We start from the raw sequence: 17,032 nt of genomic DNA on the forward strand, positions 1-17,032 counted from the left end.
GCCAGTCGCATTTGTATAGCTTAACAATTGAAAGTAAAACATTTTCAGTCAGAAATTGTTACAAACGAATATGCTTAGTTTGCAAGCAATCACATTCTTTTAACTGCATGATGCGAGAAACAACTTTCATATGCTTCCTCAGGGTCTTTTACGCTATCATTTAAACTCCAAATTTTGTAACTTTTTATGAACAGCCATAAGACATATTGTATATAGTAGCGTATCCTAGTTTTCAAGTACCCCAGCAGAGATATGGATAAGACAACTCACTCAATTTTGGGACCCTGGCAATTAAACCTTAAAGATGCACTCGATTTCTATAATATCTTAAAAATGGACTTGATTGACTCAAAATTCCCAAGATGGTATTTCCTGAAAATTGAGAATATAATTCACTGGACTGCATATTATCATAATCTAAAGTTTAGGTGTTTTGACTTGATGAAACCTTATGGTCCATTCTCAACAGTGGGAAGGTAAAACCATAAGGCAGGCGTTGCGAATGCGATACAGTTTGGAGTCAACTCCGGCCCAAAGGAATTAAGTCATTGCCACAATCTCTGATTTTCTCATTTCTCTATACTTTGCAACCCAATATCTTAGAACCTAGCTAGATATTTCAAACTATGAACTATGTTAGATTAAAAAGTCAAAGTTTGAAATATCAAAGGTTAACGCAATTAGAATGCAGATATATTTGGATAAAAAAAGACTCAATTCCTTTAATGATTAGGATAATTGAAGTTGAACCATGGACCAAGTTTAACAACTTCTATTCAGCTTGCCTCAGCGCACAAGAGATCTGGCTGAACCTGTGGTACGGGGTTCAACAACTTGTCACTATATTCATTAAAACTAATCTCTGGTCTTTGATACCAAACTTTCATTGTCACGTTAAAACCTTAAAAAGGGAATTGTTCACGAAAAAATAGCAGATGGTTGTAGGACAAAAATAGTACATTATGATATGGGTTCTAATCCTTTTTATTCGTTTTTTTTTAAAACGTTTCGTAAACTTCCAACTTTCTAAAACTGTATTCTACTAAAGATTACCTTTTTTTAATCGTTAATTGATATTTGTTATTATAAATGAAAAACGATCGTTTCAACACGTCCTTCTTGTTCGCTTTCGGTTTCTTCTATAAGCATCGTTTTGGAATCCATAAAACTCAGGAGGGATGATAGTTCTCTACCTCTGTGCTGTGCTCAGTTAGCTGTAAGTACTGTACACCTACAAATGTTTACATAATATTGATATACTATTGTTGACTTGAAAAGTCACTATAATAAATAAAGAGATCTAAAATGGATATTTCTAACATTTATTTAAAAAACGAGTGTTTTGAAATATTTGCATTTAGGCGGAGTTAAAATTGGTTGATTTAGAAATTAACAAAGGAATTAATGCTGGATATTAGATGGCTCTTCATGGAAGTGTTGTAGAGCTTCATGTTGGTGGAGCAGATCCGGGAACTGGGACAACAGGGCTTATCAATGGATCGAAGGCAATGCAACTCGAGATAGCGGAAACTTTGGTCAGATCCGTTTTAGTTTCCTAAGTAAGTTTCTCAAGAAGTTAATAGGAAGATCAGAGGTGAAAGCACGCCTGCTGTTAGTTCAGTATCTGCATCATCAGCCTGAAGGAGTCATGGGGGGTGATGTAGAGCTTCATGTTGGTAGGGCAGATCAACAGGTGCGTTGCGCTGAGTATCTGCATCATCATCATGAAGGAGCCAGGGTTGAGACGGAGTTGTGAATGTCTTGAGTGTTTATAGCTGACTGCCGGGGCTGGGATCTGTAGAAGGGGGGGGGGGAGAAGAAGCGGGGGTTACATGTGGGCTTCATGGCGGAAATGGATCTTGAGTACACATACATCTAGAGAAAAGGCTACGGCATTTGAGTCAGAAAAATCGTCTTCCTTATATTTTCGAATTTGTGTTAACAACTATAGGTTAGGCCAGAATCTCCTTATAATAAACAAATATGCATTGCACTCTCGGTACAGTTGATGGCCTATAAAATTGGAAAAGGATTAGCGTACATCATCACTCTCTATATACACTAACCTCGTTGGTTTAAACTTATCAGATTTTTGTTAAACTTCACACTAAGACAAATGTCCATGTGAACATTTATAAATACTGCGATATTTTTCTATTCTTATACTATTAAGTTTTTGAAGGAAAATAAACCCTATCCCTCCGGGGTAATTGCAAGCCAGGATACACATGGGGGGGGGTCAATTTGACCCCACTTTTAAATCCCATGTTTGATGTCCAAATATGACAAAAGATATATCTTTCGAAAGCTCTTATGCCTTACTTTTAGAACCTGCAAAAAAATTAGCAAATTTGCAAAAATTGAAATGTTGTTTTTGCAAAATGCATTCATACATATAGTAAAAATGTTTTCAAAAAAATGCCCAAAAATAATAAAATATATATTTTTGCAAAGCTTTTGACCATGCCATTTAAGATATGCGAAAAAATCAAATTTTAAATAACCTGATGTGTAATTAAGAAAAACTATAAATGAGCAAATTTCTTTTGACAGGTTGTATGGAAATAATTTGCAAAAATTTCTTTGCAAGCTTTGTGCAATCCGTTTCCTTATAGCATGGGCTTCCCTAAAAGATAAAAATTATCTAAAGCTGATATAGGAAAAGTCATAAAAGAAACTGAGTTTTGGTCACGAATTAAGATTTTTACACTCCTATATCTTTTCAACCCAATTTTTGAGTTTGTTTTATGGCAAAAACTCAAATCATTTCAACAGCCTCAGAAAATACTTTTTTGTTATTTAAAAAAACCACTAGGGGTTAACCCAGCAGGAATAGGGTTAATTAACTTGAAAATATAGGAGCAACTGCTGGGTATCAGAAATAAAAGAAAAAAACTGAATATATTCCGTACAGTCGTCTAGAAAGGCTAACCCTCTGTGGGTAGTGTATTATATGCGACAAGGTCCTGTGTTATAAATATTTATTTTTTATTGGAAATCTTTTTAAATTCATAATTTATAAACACGCTTTACAACATTTTGTAAGCTTTAAAAAAGTTTATTTCGAACAATTTCAAATCATTAAATGTTTCTTAATCTTTTATTTAATTCTTTTCATTTCTTCGCTGTTTCTTGTTAGATTAGATATTCTCTGCCCAGAGCCCGTCCAGAGCAGTACTGATAAGTATTAAGAATCAGGTCCATCAGCAGCTCTGATAAACAAAAGTATGAGAGATATAAAATAAAGAATGAGAGATATAAAATGAAGAATGAGAGATATAAAATAAAGTATGAGAGATATAAAAAAAAGTATGAGAGATATAAAATGAAGTATGTGAGTTATAAAATGAAGTATGAGAGATATAAAATGAAGTGTTAGAGATATAAAATAAAGTATGAGAGATATAAAATGAAGTGTGAGAGATAAAAAATGAGGTGTGAGAGATATAAAATGATATAAATGAGAGATATAAAATAAAGTATGAGAGATATAAAATAAAGTATGAGAGATATAAAATGAAGAATGAGAGATATAAAATGAGGTGTGAGAGATATAAAATAAAGTATGAAAGATATAAAATGAATTGTATAAGAGATATAAAATGAAGTTTGAGAGATATAAAAGGAGGTGTGAGAGATATAAAATAAAATGAAGTATGAGTTATATATAAAATAAAGTATGAGATATATAAATTGAAGTGTGAGAGATAGAGGTGTGAGAGATATAAAATAAAGTATGAGAGTGCATATAGTTTCACTCGGATTGTGAATAATTCAATTAAATTTAAAATTAATCAATTAGTTATTATGCAACCTATAAATGTTGACATCAATTGGATACATTTGTATAAAGTCAGAGATATATTAAAAAATATTCATTCCTGAAGACGACATTTTCATATTTTCCAGGAATGTTTGAAAATGAAGAGCTAGTCGCAAAAACAAGTTTGAAGCGAATTATTGATTTAAAAAAAATATATTATGAAATATCAACTATATATGAATGCATCGATTTAAATTGGACTACTGTAGGTTGTTATATCTGAATGAATAGTTTTTATTTAAATTATTTAAGATCTAAATTGAATAATACAACTCCGTAAATTTGTATGGGTCCTGTGCTCTTAGATATGAGTTGTTTTTAACCATTTTCTTCTCATAGACGCAACAAATTATGTAGCCACCTATACCTCCTTTCTTTTTTTGCGAACACTCCCTTTAAATAAGGAGTATACTTTTAAATTACCCCAAAAATCCCTTAATAAGTAAAAATATTTACCAAATAGTTCTAGTAATTGACAAACCGAAATCCCAAGGTACATTGAGAGTACACCTCCCAACCCACTGATCAGAGTTCCATCCGTACTCTGAATAGGAAGGAAATGAGTTATTGCCACAAACTCAAATTTACTAATCCCTATATCTTTGATACCTTATGGTGTAAACTTTGATATTTCAAAATAAGATTATTTGATCTCACATGATTCATAGTTTGAAATATAAAAGGCCTACGACATTGGGTTGCAAATATAAAGGAATTAGAAAATCAGAGTTTGAGGCAAAAACTCAATTACTTTAATTATTGAAAGGGCCGGACCCTTCATTGAAAGAGTTATTTGTCTGATTAACTTCGATAGCCTGTAAAGTTTTGTCTGATGTATGTTTAGTTTTTGAAAACTGGTTTATATATTTTCATTTCTGTTTTTTTATACACAAGAGAACTTAAGCATTTGTTGCTTAAAAACATTGAAGAAAATATAAGAATTAAACAACGTTCTTTTCTACCTTAATTTATCAGATTAAGTTTTCAAGGGTTTTGTTGTACATCGAATATATCACTCTTAAAAAAAATATTGGAGGTTCACATAAAATAATTATGACAGTCCCTTTGGGTGTTTGTTTGTTTGTAATTGTTTGTTTGTAACCGATAAACGTGGAAACGGTTTATCTGATCGGGCCCACATTGTTTGTGGAACCTCACATGATCCCAGGGAAGGTTTAGGATGGTTAGAATTGAAAAAAAAATTTCTTCATCTTATATTCATCGAATTTTTGAAACTATTTTTAATTTAAAAATCAAAAATATTTAGTTTAACCTTTAAAAGTTAATTATTTTAAATCTTACCGAAAAGTCCATAACTTCTGAAATAGATTTAGAGTTGAGGGAGCTGAAGTAGACATTGATATGAATCAAATTCTCCCTGAACACATATTTAAATTCACATCAAACTCTAATTTTTAATCTCTATATCTTTGCAACAAGATGGTGTGTAAACTCTAGTTCACAGTTTAAAAATATCAGATGTCTGTGACTAGATTGCGAAGATAAGAATTAGACAAACAAACCATATTTATATATGAGATTTATATTTCTTTTATTTACTTAATTTTCTGCCAACCATTAGGGAAAATTGAATCTGAATAATGTATGATATTTAACAACAAAAACCAAGTGCATATTATTATTTCGCAAAACAAACTATTTGAGCAATGTTTCGTGCAAAACTTTTGCAATCATATTCTAAATTTAGATTATTAAAATAAAGAATGTGCGAAAAAAGATCGCAACAAACTATACTTAGTTGAAAGATTATAATTCATTGTTCATATATTTATTATATACTAGCTGAAGGGCCCGGCGGAACCCGTGGAAATTTTTTTTTATTACCAAAAACTTCAACAACAAAAAAACGTCTTTACATTCAAAACCCAAATCTGTAGAAAAAAGAGAGATTATAAAGATTTCTTGATCTCTGAATGGTTCATGAAGTTTCAGCATAAAAAAAAATGAAAAAAAAGAAGAAAAACAATTTGACAATTCTGCTTTGTTAAACAAATTCTATGAATCTTAAAGAAATCTTTATGACCTGGAAATATCTAAGGTACATAATATTGGGTTACAAAAATACAGGAATTAGAAAATATGTACAGTTGCAGATTACAAAATCCTCAGCGGTGCCCGGGGGGGATATAGTGAATTTCCCCCCCTCCCTCATGGAAAATCAAAATAATGATTCTTAGGTATCAGCCCCAAAGGCCGCGCCGCTGGAATGTCCGTATTTGAAATTTTACCCTGCTGTAGTTTTCTGCTCGTCTGTTGGTGAAGGTTGAACTCCGTCAGGATTGGGGGGTAGAGAATCTAGAATTCTAAGTATTAAATTAAATGTAATCGAAATTGCAAGTAAATCTCAGGCCTCTATGCAAAGATGGTAATGCCCGATTCTGATCAATAGAGTTGAAAAAATTGTTTTTAGGTTTAGAGGTGTTTAATTCTTACAATTTCTGTACATATTTTCCTGAAGAAGAAATGTGCAAGTCGCATTTTAAGAGAAAAAAAGAAATTGAAAAGAAAGCTACAAATTAATTAATTATTAACTCTTGATCATTAATTCTTTGTGAGGACCACTTGAAATTCCGTATACAGTCTCTTTAAGAGAACTTTATTCTTTTTTTGATAAATTTTTTACCCATCATAAACTCCTTTATTGCGGCATCCTAAATAAAAACAAAAAATTAATAAAAATAATTTTAAATTTAAGTAAGTGTTATGTTTTTCTTGCTTGCACGTTTTACGTACAAATATTTAAATTGATAATTTTTTAAATTAACGTAGGATTTAATGAAATTAACTGCAAACTAAAAAAGTTATGTGTTATCAGGGAATGCAAATTAATTCAGAATTATTTGTCAATTTCCATTTGCAATTTAAATTTTCAAATTAAATTAGGAATCCATTTTTAAACCTGGTATTTTGTGGACGGCCATTGCGAGGTGGAGAGTAGCATTTCATATTCAGTCTCAAGGCAGGCAGCGTTACAGGGACACACTCTAATAGAACAAAGACGACTTTCATAATTTTCATTGATTATGTTACAGGACACACTCTAATAGAACAAAGACGACTTTCATAATTTGCATTGATTATGTTACAGTGACACACTCTAATAGAACAAAGACGACTTTCATAATTTCAATTGATTTACAATGACACACTCTAATAGAACAAAGACAACTTTCATAATTTTCATTGATTATGTTACAGTGACACACTCTAATAGAACAAAGACGACTTTCCATAATTTGCATTGATTATGTTACAGTTACACATTAATAGAACAAAGACGACTTTCATAATTTTCATTGATTACGTTGCAGTGACACATTAATAGAACAAAGACGACTTTCATAATTTGCATTGTTTATGTTACAGTGACACACTCTAATAGAACAAAGACGACTTTCATAATTTGCATTGATTATGTTACAGAGACACACTATAATAGAACAAAGACAACTTTCATAATTTTCATTGATTATGTTACAGTGACACACTCTAATAGAACAAAGACGACTTTCAAAATTTTCATTGATTATGTTACAGTGACACACTCTAATAGAAAACAGACGACTTACTTAATTTTCATTGATTACGTTACAGTGACACACTAATAGAACAAAGACGACTTTCATAATTTGCATTGATTATGTTACAGTGACACACTCTAATAGAACAAAGTCAACCTTCTTATTTTAATTCACTTATAGATGTAGTGCCCGGTGTTGCCCAGGTTAATTTCACTGTCATAGGTTACAGGTATTCCCCCGTTTACCCGCACTCGGTATTAAATCATTATTTTAGCTAAAGTGCCTAACATTGCCCGTGGAATTTTTAAAAAAGTGGAATTGGACTATGTGACTTCCGCACTCTTAATTTAAAACTAAACAAAAGTGAAATTAAGGACAGACAGTCACTTAATAAACGATTTTTTGCATTTAAAAATTTTAAATCGTAGTTTTTAAAGTAAAAATCTTTATTATAAACGACATAACTAGCCTAATTTGCATCTTTCAGTCATCTAAAACTAAAACTCAAAATGTGAAATTAAGGACAAAAAGTCTTTTATTGAACGATTATTAGCTGCATTTTTTAAGAATAAAAATCATGTTCTTTGAAGTAGAAATAAATTTATTTTTGACTACTGAAAGCGATTTAAAATTGTCTATTTCCATAACTGTTACTCGCAAACTGGTTGATTAATCAGGTGATGGGTTAGGTTGATTACTAATTTTCAATCCTCATATTAAATATAGTTAGTTTAATAATTTCATGTGCTCAGGTAGTCTGTTTATTACCAATTGTGACACATTGTGATGGCAAAAAAATTTTTACTTTAGACTCGATCGAGTGAAATTTAAATATCTGTAACTGTAATGATGAGTGATTTTGTTGATCTTTTACGATCAGCAGTTCAAGGGATCTTAAGATCGCTGCGATCATAGTTATCTAGGGGTACTATACCCCCGTTGTACAGATATAAAATAATAACGGTTTTGTTGTTTACTTGAAAATTCGGGAACAAGCCAAGCTGAGTTATTTTTAACCCAAGCGACGCCGTCCGTTATCTTGGAGGGCGTTGCGCTAGGGGTGTCGGCCAGACAGGCCGGGAAAGCTAGGGTTAAATCCAAGGAGGGAGGGGTGAAGGTTCCCAGAAAAAAGCAGTTGGAGACCAACCCTTTCGATGCGAGGTGGAGGAATATCCTGAGCATCCTTATACCGTAGACTATTATTTATTTTTCATCGATCGTATAGTATTTTCTTTCTCAATGTTTGTATAAAGTATAATAAATTGTAAAACCATCTCTCGGAATATTTGACGTTTGAGTTGTTGCATTGAATTTTTTATCATATTCTAGAGTACATGGAAGGGAGGAGGAATATGATTTTTTTGTCGAAAATAAATGATTTGTTCAAAAAAAGCAATTTCTGACGTTTAGTTGGAAGCTATAAATTTCTGTTGCAAAATAAGCGATTTTTTGTGAGAAATAAGCGATTTTTGTCGCTTATTTGGAAGCTACATATTTCTGTGCAAAATAAGCAATTTTTTTCTTGAACAAAAGCAATTTTATTTGAAGATAAGAAATTATGTTTTTTTATGTTCATAGATTTTTTATCGCCTTATTGTGTGCCATCCAACTTTTACACCCGATTTTAACTTTTTAAAATTAGAGCGTAGGAGCCCAGAACTGAATTCCTACTTTCTTATTTTTCCTATTCTTTAACTTTTACTGCAAACTACATGTATACAATCTCCTTAAAGCAATGAAAGAATTAGGTAAATTTTTATAATTCATAGAAATTACCTCGTTTGAACTTCGTAATCTTGAATGATTTGGTCAATGCAATCAAAATCTTCTGGAATAAAAATATTACGTGAAAATCCAGTTTTTGTTTTATTCCAAACATGAATTTATAAAAGAATTTTAAAATTTTTTTTTTTAACTGAATATAACTTTGCAATAGTTTTCTAAAGTGTCGTATTCTCAACATGTCTAAGATCAAATGCCGCGGAAAAACGAGTTTACTATATCAATGTCAGTCCTGCATATTTCAGGGCTATTAATTTATCTTGAATTGAAAAAAAAGCATTAAGAATTATCAAAAACTTAGGACTCAACAATGATTTCATAAATCGCATTAAATTCAATCCTTTGAAAGTGCGAAAATTATTTTTGTGCAGATCAATGATGAACCATACATTTTAAAATATATGTCAAACAACATTCTTTTATGTGAGATTGTATGTACTATTTACTAAAATATATTTGTGGGAACCAATATTTTCAGTGAAAAATATTCTCTAGGAGAAAAATAAAATGTGGTATTCAAAACATAAGTTTGCGGAATGTGCGAAGACATTTGTGCATGCCATTTTTTTAAACAAAACCCTTGCTATATTATGTTCCAAAAATACAAATTTATTAAGAAAATAAAACTTACTTCCTGCACTTATCTGACAAGGTCTGTAATTAAGTTTATCATCGTCTTCTTCCACATAAAGAGGGTGATAACAGGAGCAGGTGTTCATTATAGTCTCCTGGAGACAATACCGCTTACACCGCTATAATATAAAGTGGGTGATATCAGGAGCAGGTTTTATTTATAGTCTCCTGGAGACAATACCGGTTACACCGCTATAATATAAAGAGGGGGATAACAGGAGCAGGTTTTATTTATAGTCTCCTGGAGACAATACCGGTTACACCGCTATAATATAAAGAGGGTGATATCAGGAGCAGGTGTTCATTATAGTCTCCTGGAGACAATACCGCTTACACCGGTATAATATAAAGTGGGTGATATCAGGAGCAGGTTTTATTTATAGTCTCCTGGAGACAATACCGGTTACACCGGTATAATATAAAGAGGGGGATAACAGGAAAAGGTTTTCTTTTGGGTCTTCTGGAGACAATACAGCTCACTCTAAGAAATTTCAAATTTCATCTATCAAAATTTGTTGGAGCACAGGCATCAAATTCACCTTAGTAGCAGAATTATTCGTCAAACTTTGTTGAATGATTCTGCTAAGGAGAATTTGATGCCGGTGCTCCAACAAATTTTGTTAATGAAAATTTGAAGTTTTTTGATGTGGTTACCTCTACAATATTAATAAAAAAAACTTTTTTGGGATGCGATAACAATTGTCTATGAAATGCAATATCTATGAAATATCTTTTCTATTTATTTTTTTTTCAATGAAACTTTTCTAATGATCCTGCAGCCGGGTACATGCTGCGCATGCCGTGCATGCTGAAATTTACATTTCACTGTTTAACTTTACAAATCAATATGATGTTTTTTAATCAATTTTCACTTACATTGATAGAGTACGGTCTTTCTTCTGTAGTTGGAAAGCTTGTGTAGATGGTTTCTTGCCAGCTTGTTGTACAATTACTCGCATACGGGGACTGGAGCCGGGTATATGTAACCTAAAATCAATGTGCTGTACTCAAGGAACTCAAGCAGTATTTCATACTCCTTGGCTTTACTATTCTGAGAAACCGGTTTTAAAAACTGTAAATCACATGGCTAGGGACCAGTGACAGACCTGTCGAATTGCAAAGTTTGTCGTAGTTGATGGAAAAACGTCCATTCCAAATTCGTCAGGTAGAGCAAAATCGTCTGAGGATTGAATTGAAACCCTAGGATAAAAATGCATTAAATAAGTATTGGGAATTTTAAAAAAACTTTTCTCGAGTTAAAATCAATGAAAATGGCTTTGCAATCTATAGCTTGAGCTTGTTAATTGAGGGGTCATATGTTTAGAATTTGTAAAGTTATCAAAACCAAAGTTTTTTTTGTAAAGGACAAAAAATTTAGATATAATTGTTATTCAAACTTCACATTGTGCATTTTTTATTTACCTTGCCCCACCATTTGCCGTAAATCCATTAGACATGTAATCAGCCTAAAAATTAGCTCAGTTTAGAAAAAAAAGTACTTTTCCTTTTTCTCTTGTGTAATGAAAAACCTGCAAACATAATTTGAGGTTTCAAGCAAGTCTGTCTGGAACAATTTACTTATTATACCTTTTAAGAAAGAAGAAAAAAACAGAAAAAAATGTTAAAAATATTTTCAGTCAGTTTTTTACTTATTTTCTTTGACAGATAAAGGATAACAACATAAATGGAATTAGAAAGGTGAAACAATTAAAATATATTGTTGTGATTGATGTTAATCAATGTTTAAGACTAAGACTAAAGTTATAATAGGACAAGAACCTCCTTGATTAAGGTCAAAGCTGCAAGACAAGAACTTACTTGGTTAATATTAAGGACAAAATAAATACCAAAGCTTTAGGATATTAACTTATTTTGGAAATATTTAGGACAAGACTTAAGAACAAAACTATAGGACAAGAACTTACCTGATTAATGTTTATAACAAGAATAAGACCAAAACTATAGGACAAGCACTTACCTGATTAATGTTTATGACAAGAATAAGACCAAAACTAAAGGACATCAAGGACTTACCTGGTTAATGTTTAGGACAAGACTAAGACCAAAACAAAAGGACAAATGACTTACCTGGTTAATGTTTAGGACAAGACTAAGACCAAAACTAGGACCTGTCTGTGAGCTCAATCTTTCTCCTCCAAAAGTATCCTAGACAGTTACTACAATAGATACTACAGGATTCCTCACAAAAGATAAGACTGTAAAGACGACATGAAACTCTTTAAAAGGGACTGTAAGGGATAGTGATTTTCCATGCAAAGATAGAAATGCCCGATTTACAGAGTAAAGCACTTTGAACTTTATCCTTTGTGGGTAACCCTGTAGATTACATTAGATTTGGTAGAAATAAGATTTGTTAGCACTAAGTTGAAGTTGAAGTCGCGTTTTACACGTACAGTTTCTAAATATTCTATGATATGCAACACAGGTGCAGGAGAAACGGGGGTGGGGGATTTCACCAACCCCCTTAATATTAAATAGAAAATAGGGGAGTAAATAAAAAACAAACATTAAAAAAAACATTCTGTTTATGTATCTTTATGTATTTTTTAAAATGTTATTGGCTAGTTTAGATCATTAAGCGTTGGTTTTTTATAGCTTTTTTTACAAAAAAAAGGGTTTTCTTAAAGGGACAGTAAAGGGAAAATGAAAGGGGGTATAGGCTGAAAGCTAATCACTTTAGCTCTTGATCGCGACCCATGAAAGTTATATCTAATGTTCCTGTCTCCAGAAATTGATATAAAACTGTGTTAAAATTATACGAAAATTCATATATGTAAAATTTGGAAAACCTGAAACTTAAATCCCGTGACCAGAACTATCACCAATGGCAGAGCAGTATACTGGTCACGTGTCTCCGCCTGTATCACGTGACCACTTTACTGCACTGCCATTGGTTTGAATTTCTGGTCAAGTAATACGGACGTAAAAATAATATTATGAATGAAACCTATTGAAAATAGAAATAACAAATATAAAAGTAAACCTAATTTACAATTAGCTTTCTCTGGGATATCATCGTTTTCAGATTGGTTGCTTATTTGCTGAATATTATCTGTTTAAACCTACTACTTTATACAAAATTGTATATATATTAATATTCGTATATATTTGACACAGTTTTATATCAATTTCTCGAGACATGAACATCAGATATGACTTTCATGGGTCGCGGTCAAGAGCTAAAATGATTAGCTTTCAGCATATACCACCTTTCATTTTTCCTTTACTGTCCCTTTAATAATAAGGTTGCAGTGCAGCAGTAATAGTGTTCTACGGGGTTTTTAAAAACGATCGTTTTATTTAAAAGTTCGTTTTTTAAAAATGGTCGTTTTTAAAACGATCGTTTTTCAAAACGCTCGTTTTTAAAAACGATCGTTTTTTCAAAATGATCGTTTTTATAAAATTCGTCGTTTCGTTAACGATCGTTAACGACGACCCTTCGTTGACGATCGTTAACGACAACCCTTCGTTAACGATCGTTAACGACGACCCCTTCGTTAACAATCGTTAACGAAGAGAGGAAACCGACCTGAAGGGCATCTGTACTTATCATTGAGTAGTTTTTAAGAAAACATCAAGGAGTTTAACTCCCCCACAACTGTTAAACTTCATGTAAGACGACATTCAATAAAGTTGCATGCAATTTTTTTTCCAAAAACGACCGTTTTGATAAAGTTCGTCGTTTCGTTAACGATCGTTAACGACAACCCTTCGTTAACGATCGTTAACGACGACCTTTCGTTGACGATCGTTAAAGACGACCCTTGTTAACGACGACCCTTTGTTAACGATCGTTTACATAATTGTCAATAAAATTTTTTTTCAAAAACGATCGTTTTTTTAAAAACAATCGTATAAAAAGCGGTCGCAAATCGTTTTAATAAAAACGATCGTTTACAAAAACGATCGCTATTCGTTTTCTAAAAGTTCAAAACGAGTGGGTCGTTTTTAAAAACGATCGTTTTTTTCCGAAAACGAAACGATCGTTTTTGAAAATGAAACAAAAAACGATCGTTTAACGATCGTTTTTAAAAACGATTATTAACCCTACTTGTATTGAATTATTAATTCATTAATTATACAACTCATGAATAGTATAATTTAAGATTTCAAGTTTAATTATAAACAGGATTAAACAGGATTATCCACAACTTTTGAACTTTCAAAGACGACTTTTTAAATCTTTGTTTATCGTCTTTATTGAATTTGGCGGTTTGTTTGTAGATCCGAACCTTTCAAACCTTTCAAAAATCATTAAATGAAATTAGCAAGATCATATTTGACGCAGAAAGATGAGTTAAACATTTAATTATTGAATTAAAAGGAAAAAAGGTCGTCATTAAAGGCTGATTCTTTTTGGGGCACCCGGGTATGTGTACTACCATACATCGATCTATACACTTTGCTTGTCTTTCTGTCTGTTTGAGTGTCTGTTTGTCTGCCTGTTTGTATCAAATAAACGTCAAAACGGCTGAACCAATCGAGCCAAAATTTGTGTTGGACCTCACAAGACCCAAGAGAAGGTATATGGATGCACAAAATTACAAAAAGTTATCTCCAAAAGTTTAAGACTTTTGTTAGATTTGAAAAAAATATTACTAAATCTGCAAACTCTTTTTTTGTTATTGTATTGTATAGTACAACTACAAAGAGAAGATGCTCACAAAAAGATCCACAATTTTAAAAGTTAAAATAGAAGATGGGCGCGAAGCGCCATAAAGGCTTTTTATTCAATTCTCTGAGAAATCTTGATTAAGAGATGGCTCATTAATTTATTTAACATGGTCAGTTTAATACAATTTGAGACAAAAGCTGGTTGTAAATTAAACAATTTAAAGGATTATATTAGTAACTAGAATATTTTTTTTATTTCGTTCTGACAAGTCATATTTTAAAAATAATTTTTTTTTAAATCTCGCAATTCTCACCTGGGGATTATGCTTTAGATTAAAAGTGTAGCAGTTTCCATAATTAGGAGAGAACGACACCAAGAAAAAACTGAAAACAAAATAAAAAAAACTCTTTTTTTAAATTCAAATTTCTTTTTTTTAGATTACCTTTCCGTGTTGCAGTCTTTCCCTCTGAACGTGCAGGCTTTTACAAAATCAGCATAGGGGTGTCCTAACTCAGTTCTAAAATGTTAAAGGGACTGCAGTAAGCGTAATTTTGAGTGACCCTCCATTTACAGATGCCTGCGTTGTGAATCGGACATTGCCGTCTTTACATGGAGGGTTAGTTAAAACTACGCTTAACCTTTAATAAACACATACACAGAATATAGTGATTAATGAAATCAAACTTACTAGGTGTTTTATATTGATTTTATATTCTACATTTTAATCTAAAATTAAATATAAACTGCTAACTATGAGAATGATGCCATTAAACCCTATCCCCGCTGGGGTACTTGAAAACCAGGATACGCTGGGGGGGGTCAATTTGACCCCCCCCTCTAAATCCCATGTTTTATGTCCAAATATGAAAAATGATACATCATTAGAAAGCTCTTGTGCTCTACTTTTAGAATCTGCAAAAAAATTTGCAAATTTGCGAAAATTGAATTTTTTATCGCAAAATCCAGTTTTATAGTAAAAATGTTTGCAAAAAAAAATTTTTCCAAAAAATGACAAATTATACATTTTTGAAAAGCCCTTGACCATGCCATTTCAAATATGCAAAAATTTTTGCAAAGTTTTAAATAACCTAATTTTTAATCAAGCAAAACTAAAAATGTGCAAATTTCCTTTGACAGGTTGTTTGCAAAAAATTTGCAATTTTTTTTCGCAAAACTTGTGCAATCCGTTTCCTTATGTCATAGGCTTTCCAAAAAGCTAAATTTTATCAAAATCTGACAAGTGAAAGTGGGTCAAAACAAAGATTTAGTTTGCTACAGGCAAAAGCAGTCATTCAGGCAGTGTGCCTGAGGACTCAGGCAGTTAGTATTAAAGCCCGGTTTTAGGTCTAAAGGGAGGGCTTTGGGTATGTAAGAAAAGTCAGAAAATTTCAACAGCCTCAGACCAATACTTATTTGAGTTATGTAAAAAAAACTACAGGGGGGGGGGTCAAATTGACCCCCCCCCCAGCGGGAATAGGGTTAAGAAATTTATTAGAAATATATTTAAAGAATATGTTTTAAAATATAAGTTTAAAGTTTTGTTAATCTATTTCTAATAATAAAGCAAATTTCATACTGTTTAATCCTAATAAGTACTTTATTAGAGTAGAGGTGATATATATGTTAAACTAAAGTAAAATTCAAATGAAATATTACATGTTTATAATCCTAACTCTTATTGAAAAGCTATATTTAAAAGAAAAAAGAATGTTTTCTGAATGTTACTGGAAAATTATGCAAAACTAGGAGCTACAAGGTCACAAAGTTGCACTGATAATACTACATTAATTTTAATTTCTCATTCTGCTTGTTGCCGTACATCAATCATAATTATTTCATTTTCAAATCAATTAAAAAAATATTTTTCTACTGTTTTGCTTTGCCAATATATCCATCAATTCCTTATATTTAGCATGTTTTGTTTTCTCAATTTAAACAAATGTTTACCGACGGTTATCTGTGAAGTTCATGTAGAATTGAACAAAAGTGTTTTCCTGAATGTAAATGTAAAATGAAAATGCGTGAATAATTTGCATTACTTGAAAGTCAAATTTTTAGTTTTCTAAATTTTTTATTTATTTTATTTTTATTCCTTATTTTCATTTTGATTATTATAATCATCATTATTATTATGAATATGTTTATTATTATTTTTACTTTCCTCCTACAAACTGAAGCAATTAATTTTTAATTTGCAAATATGTTTTTTTTGAGGATTTATGGAAAGATTCCTTTCTTTAACATCATTATTATATTTGTTTTAAGAAACATTAGCTGTATTTGCAAATACAACCGATCAGGACACTTTCCATTAAACTTTCCTAAACTTATCCAAAATATTGGTTAAGGGTGAGGAAGTCACATGAAAAAAGTCTCTGAAAAAACCTGGAAATAAAAACTTTGGTAAACAAAGTCCCAATTTTCTAAAGCTCTAGGACAAAATGTCACTGGAATAAAGTCCTGAGTTTTTGATTCCTGGAACTTTTTTTCCTAAAATAAAATGGGGGCTGCCAATAAAATCTCAGGAAATAAGATCACAGGAATTAAAGTCCTAAAGAAAAAAGTCATATATCTTGGGAAAATAAGGTCAAGTCTTAGACATTTTAATGAAATGGA

The 17,032-nt window shown here is 31.6% G+C and overlaps 1 protein-coding gene across 1 annotated transcript; it reads right to left on the minus strand.

Moving 5' to 3' along the window:
* Positions 1 to 2,989: 2,989 nt before the first annotated feature.
* Positions 2,990 to 16,504, minus strand: LOC111707379 (degenerin unc-8). Its single transcript, XM_023480480.1, has 15 exons — positions 16,364 to 16,504; positions 14,859 to 14,933; positions 14,730 to 14,799; positions 11,869 to 11,946; positions 11,203 to 11,246; positions 10,887 to 10,980; positions 10,657 to 10,767; positions 9,779 to 9,899; positions 9,142 to 9,193; positions 6,744 to 6,828; positions 6,468 to 6,495; positions 6,073 to 6,139; positions 5,126 to 5,201; positions 4,280 to 4,367; positions 2,990 to 3,212 (listed from the first exon to the last, which is right to left on the minus strand). Exons 1-15 carry the CDS (start codon positions 16,450 to 16,452, stop codon positions 3,136 to 3,138), a joined length of 1,155 nt encoding a protein of 384 aa, XP_023336248.1. The 5' UTR covers positions 16,453 to 16,504; the 3' UTR covers positions 2,990 to 3,135.
* Between the last annotated feature and the right edge of the window lie 528 nt (positions 16,505 to 17,032).

Source organism: Eurytemora carolleeae, unplaced genomic scaffold (genome assembly GCF_000591075.1).
Source record: "Eurytemora carolleeae unplaced genomic scaffold, Eaff_2.0 scaffold781, whole genome shotgun sequence".
NCBI lineage: Eukaryota > Metazoa > Arthropoda > Copepoda > Calanoida > Temoridae > Eurytemora > Eurytemora carolleeae.

Bases quoted from the DNA above. Each gene is read 5' to 3' on its own strand.
- LOC111707379 (XM_023480480.1), bottom strand. From the start codon at position 16,452: ATGCAAATTATTCACGCATTTTCATTTTACATTTACATTCAGGAAAAC. The intron at 10,768-10,886 runs GTCTGTCACTGG...CATTGATTTTAG, and splicing joins CAAACTTTGCAATTCGACAG to GTTACATATACCCGGCTCCA. The intron at 9,900-10,656 runs GTAAGTGAAAAT...TTTATATTATAG, and splicing joins AAAGACCGTACTCTATCAAT to CGGTGTAAGCGGTATTGTCT.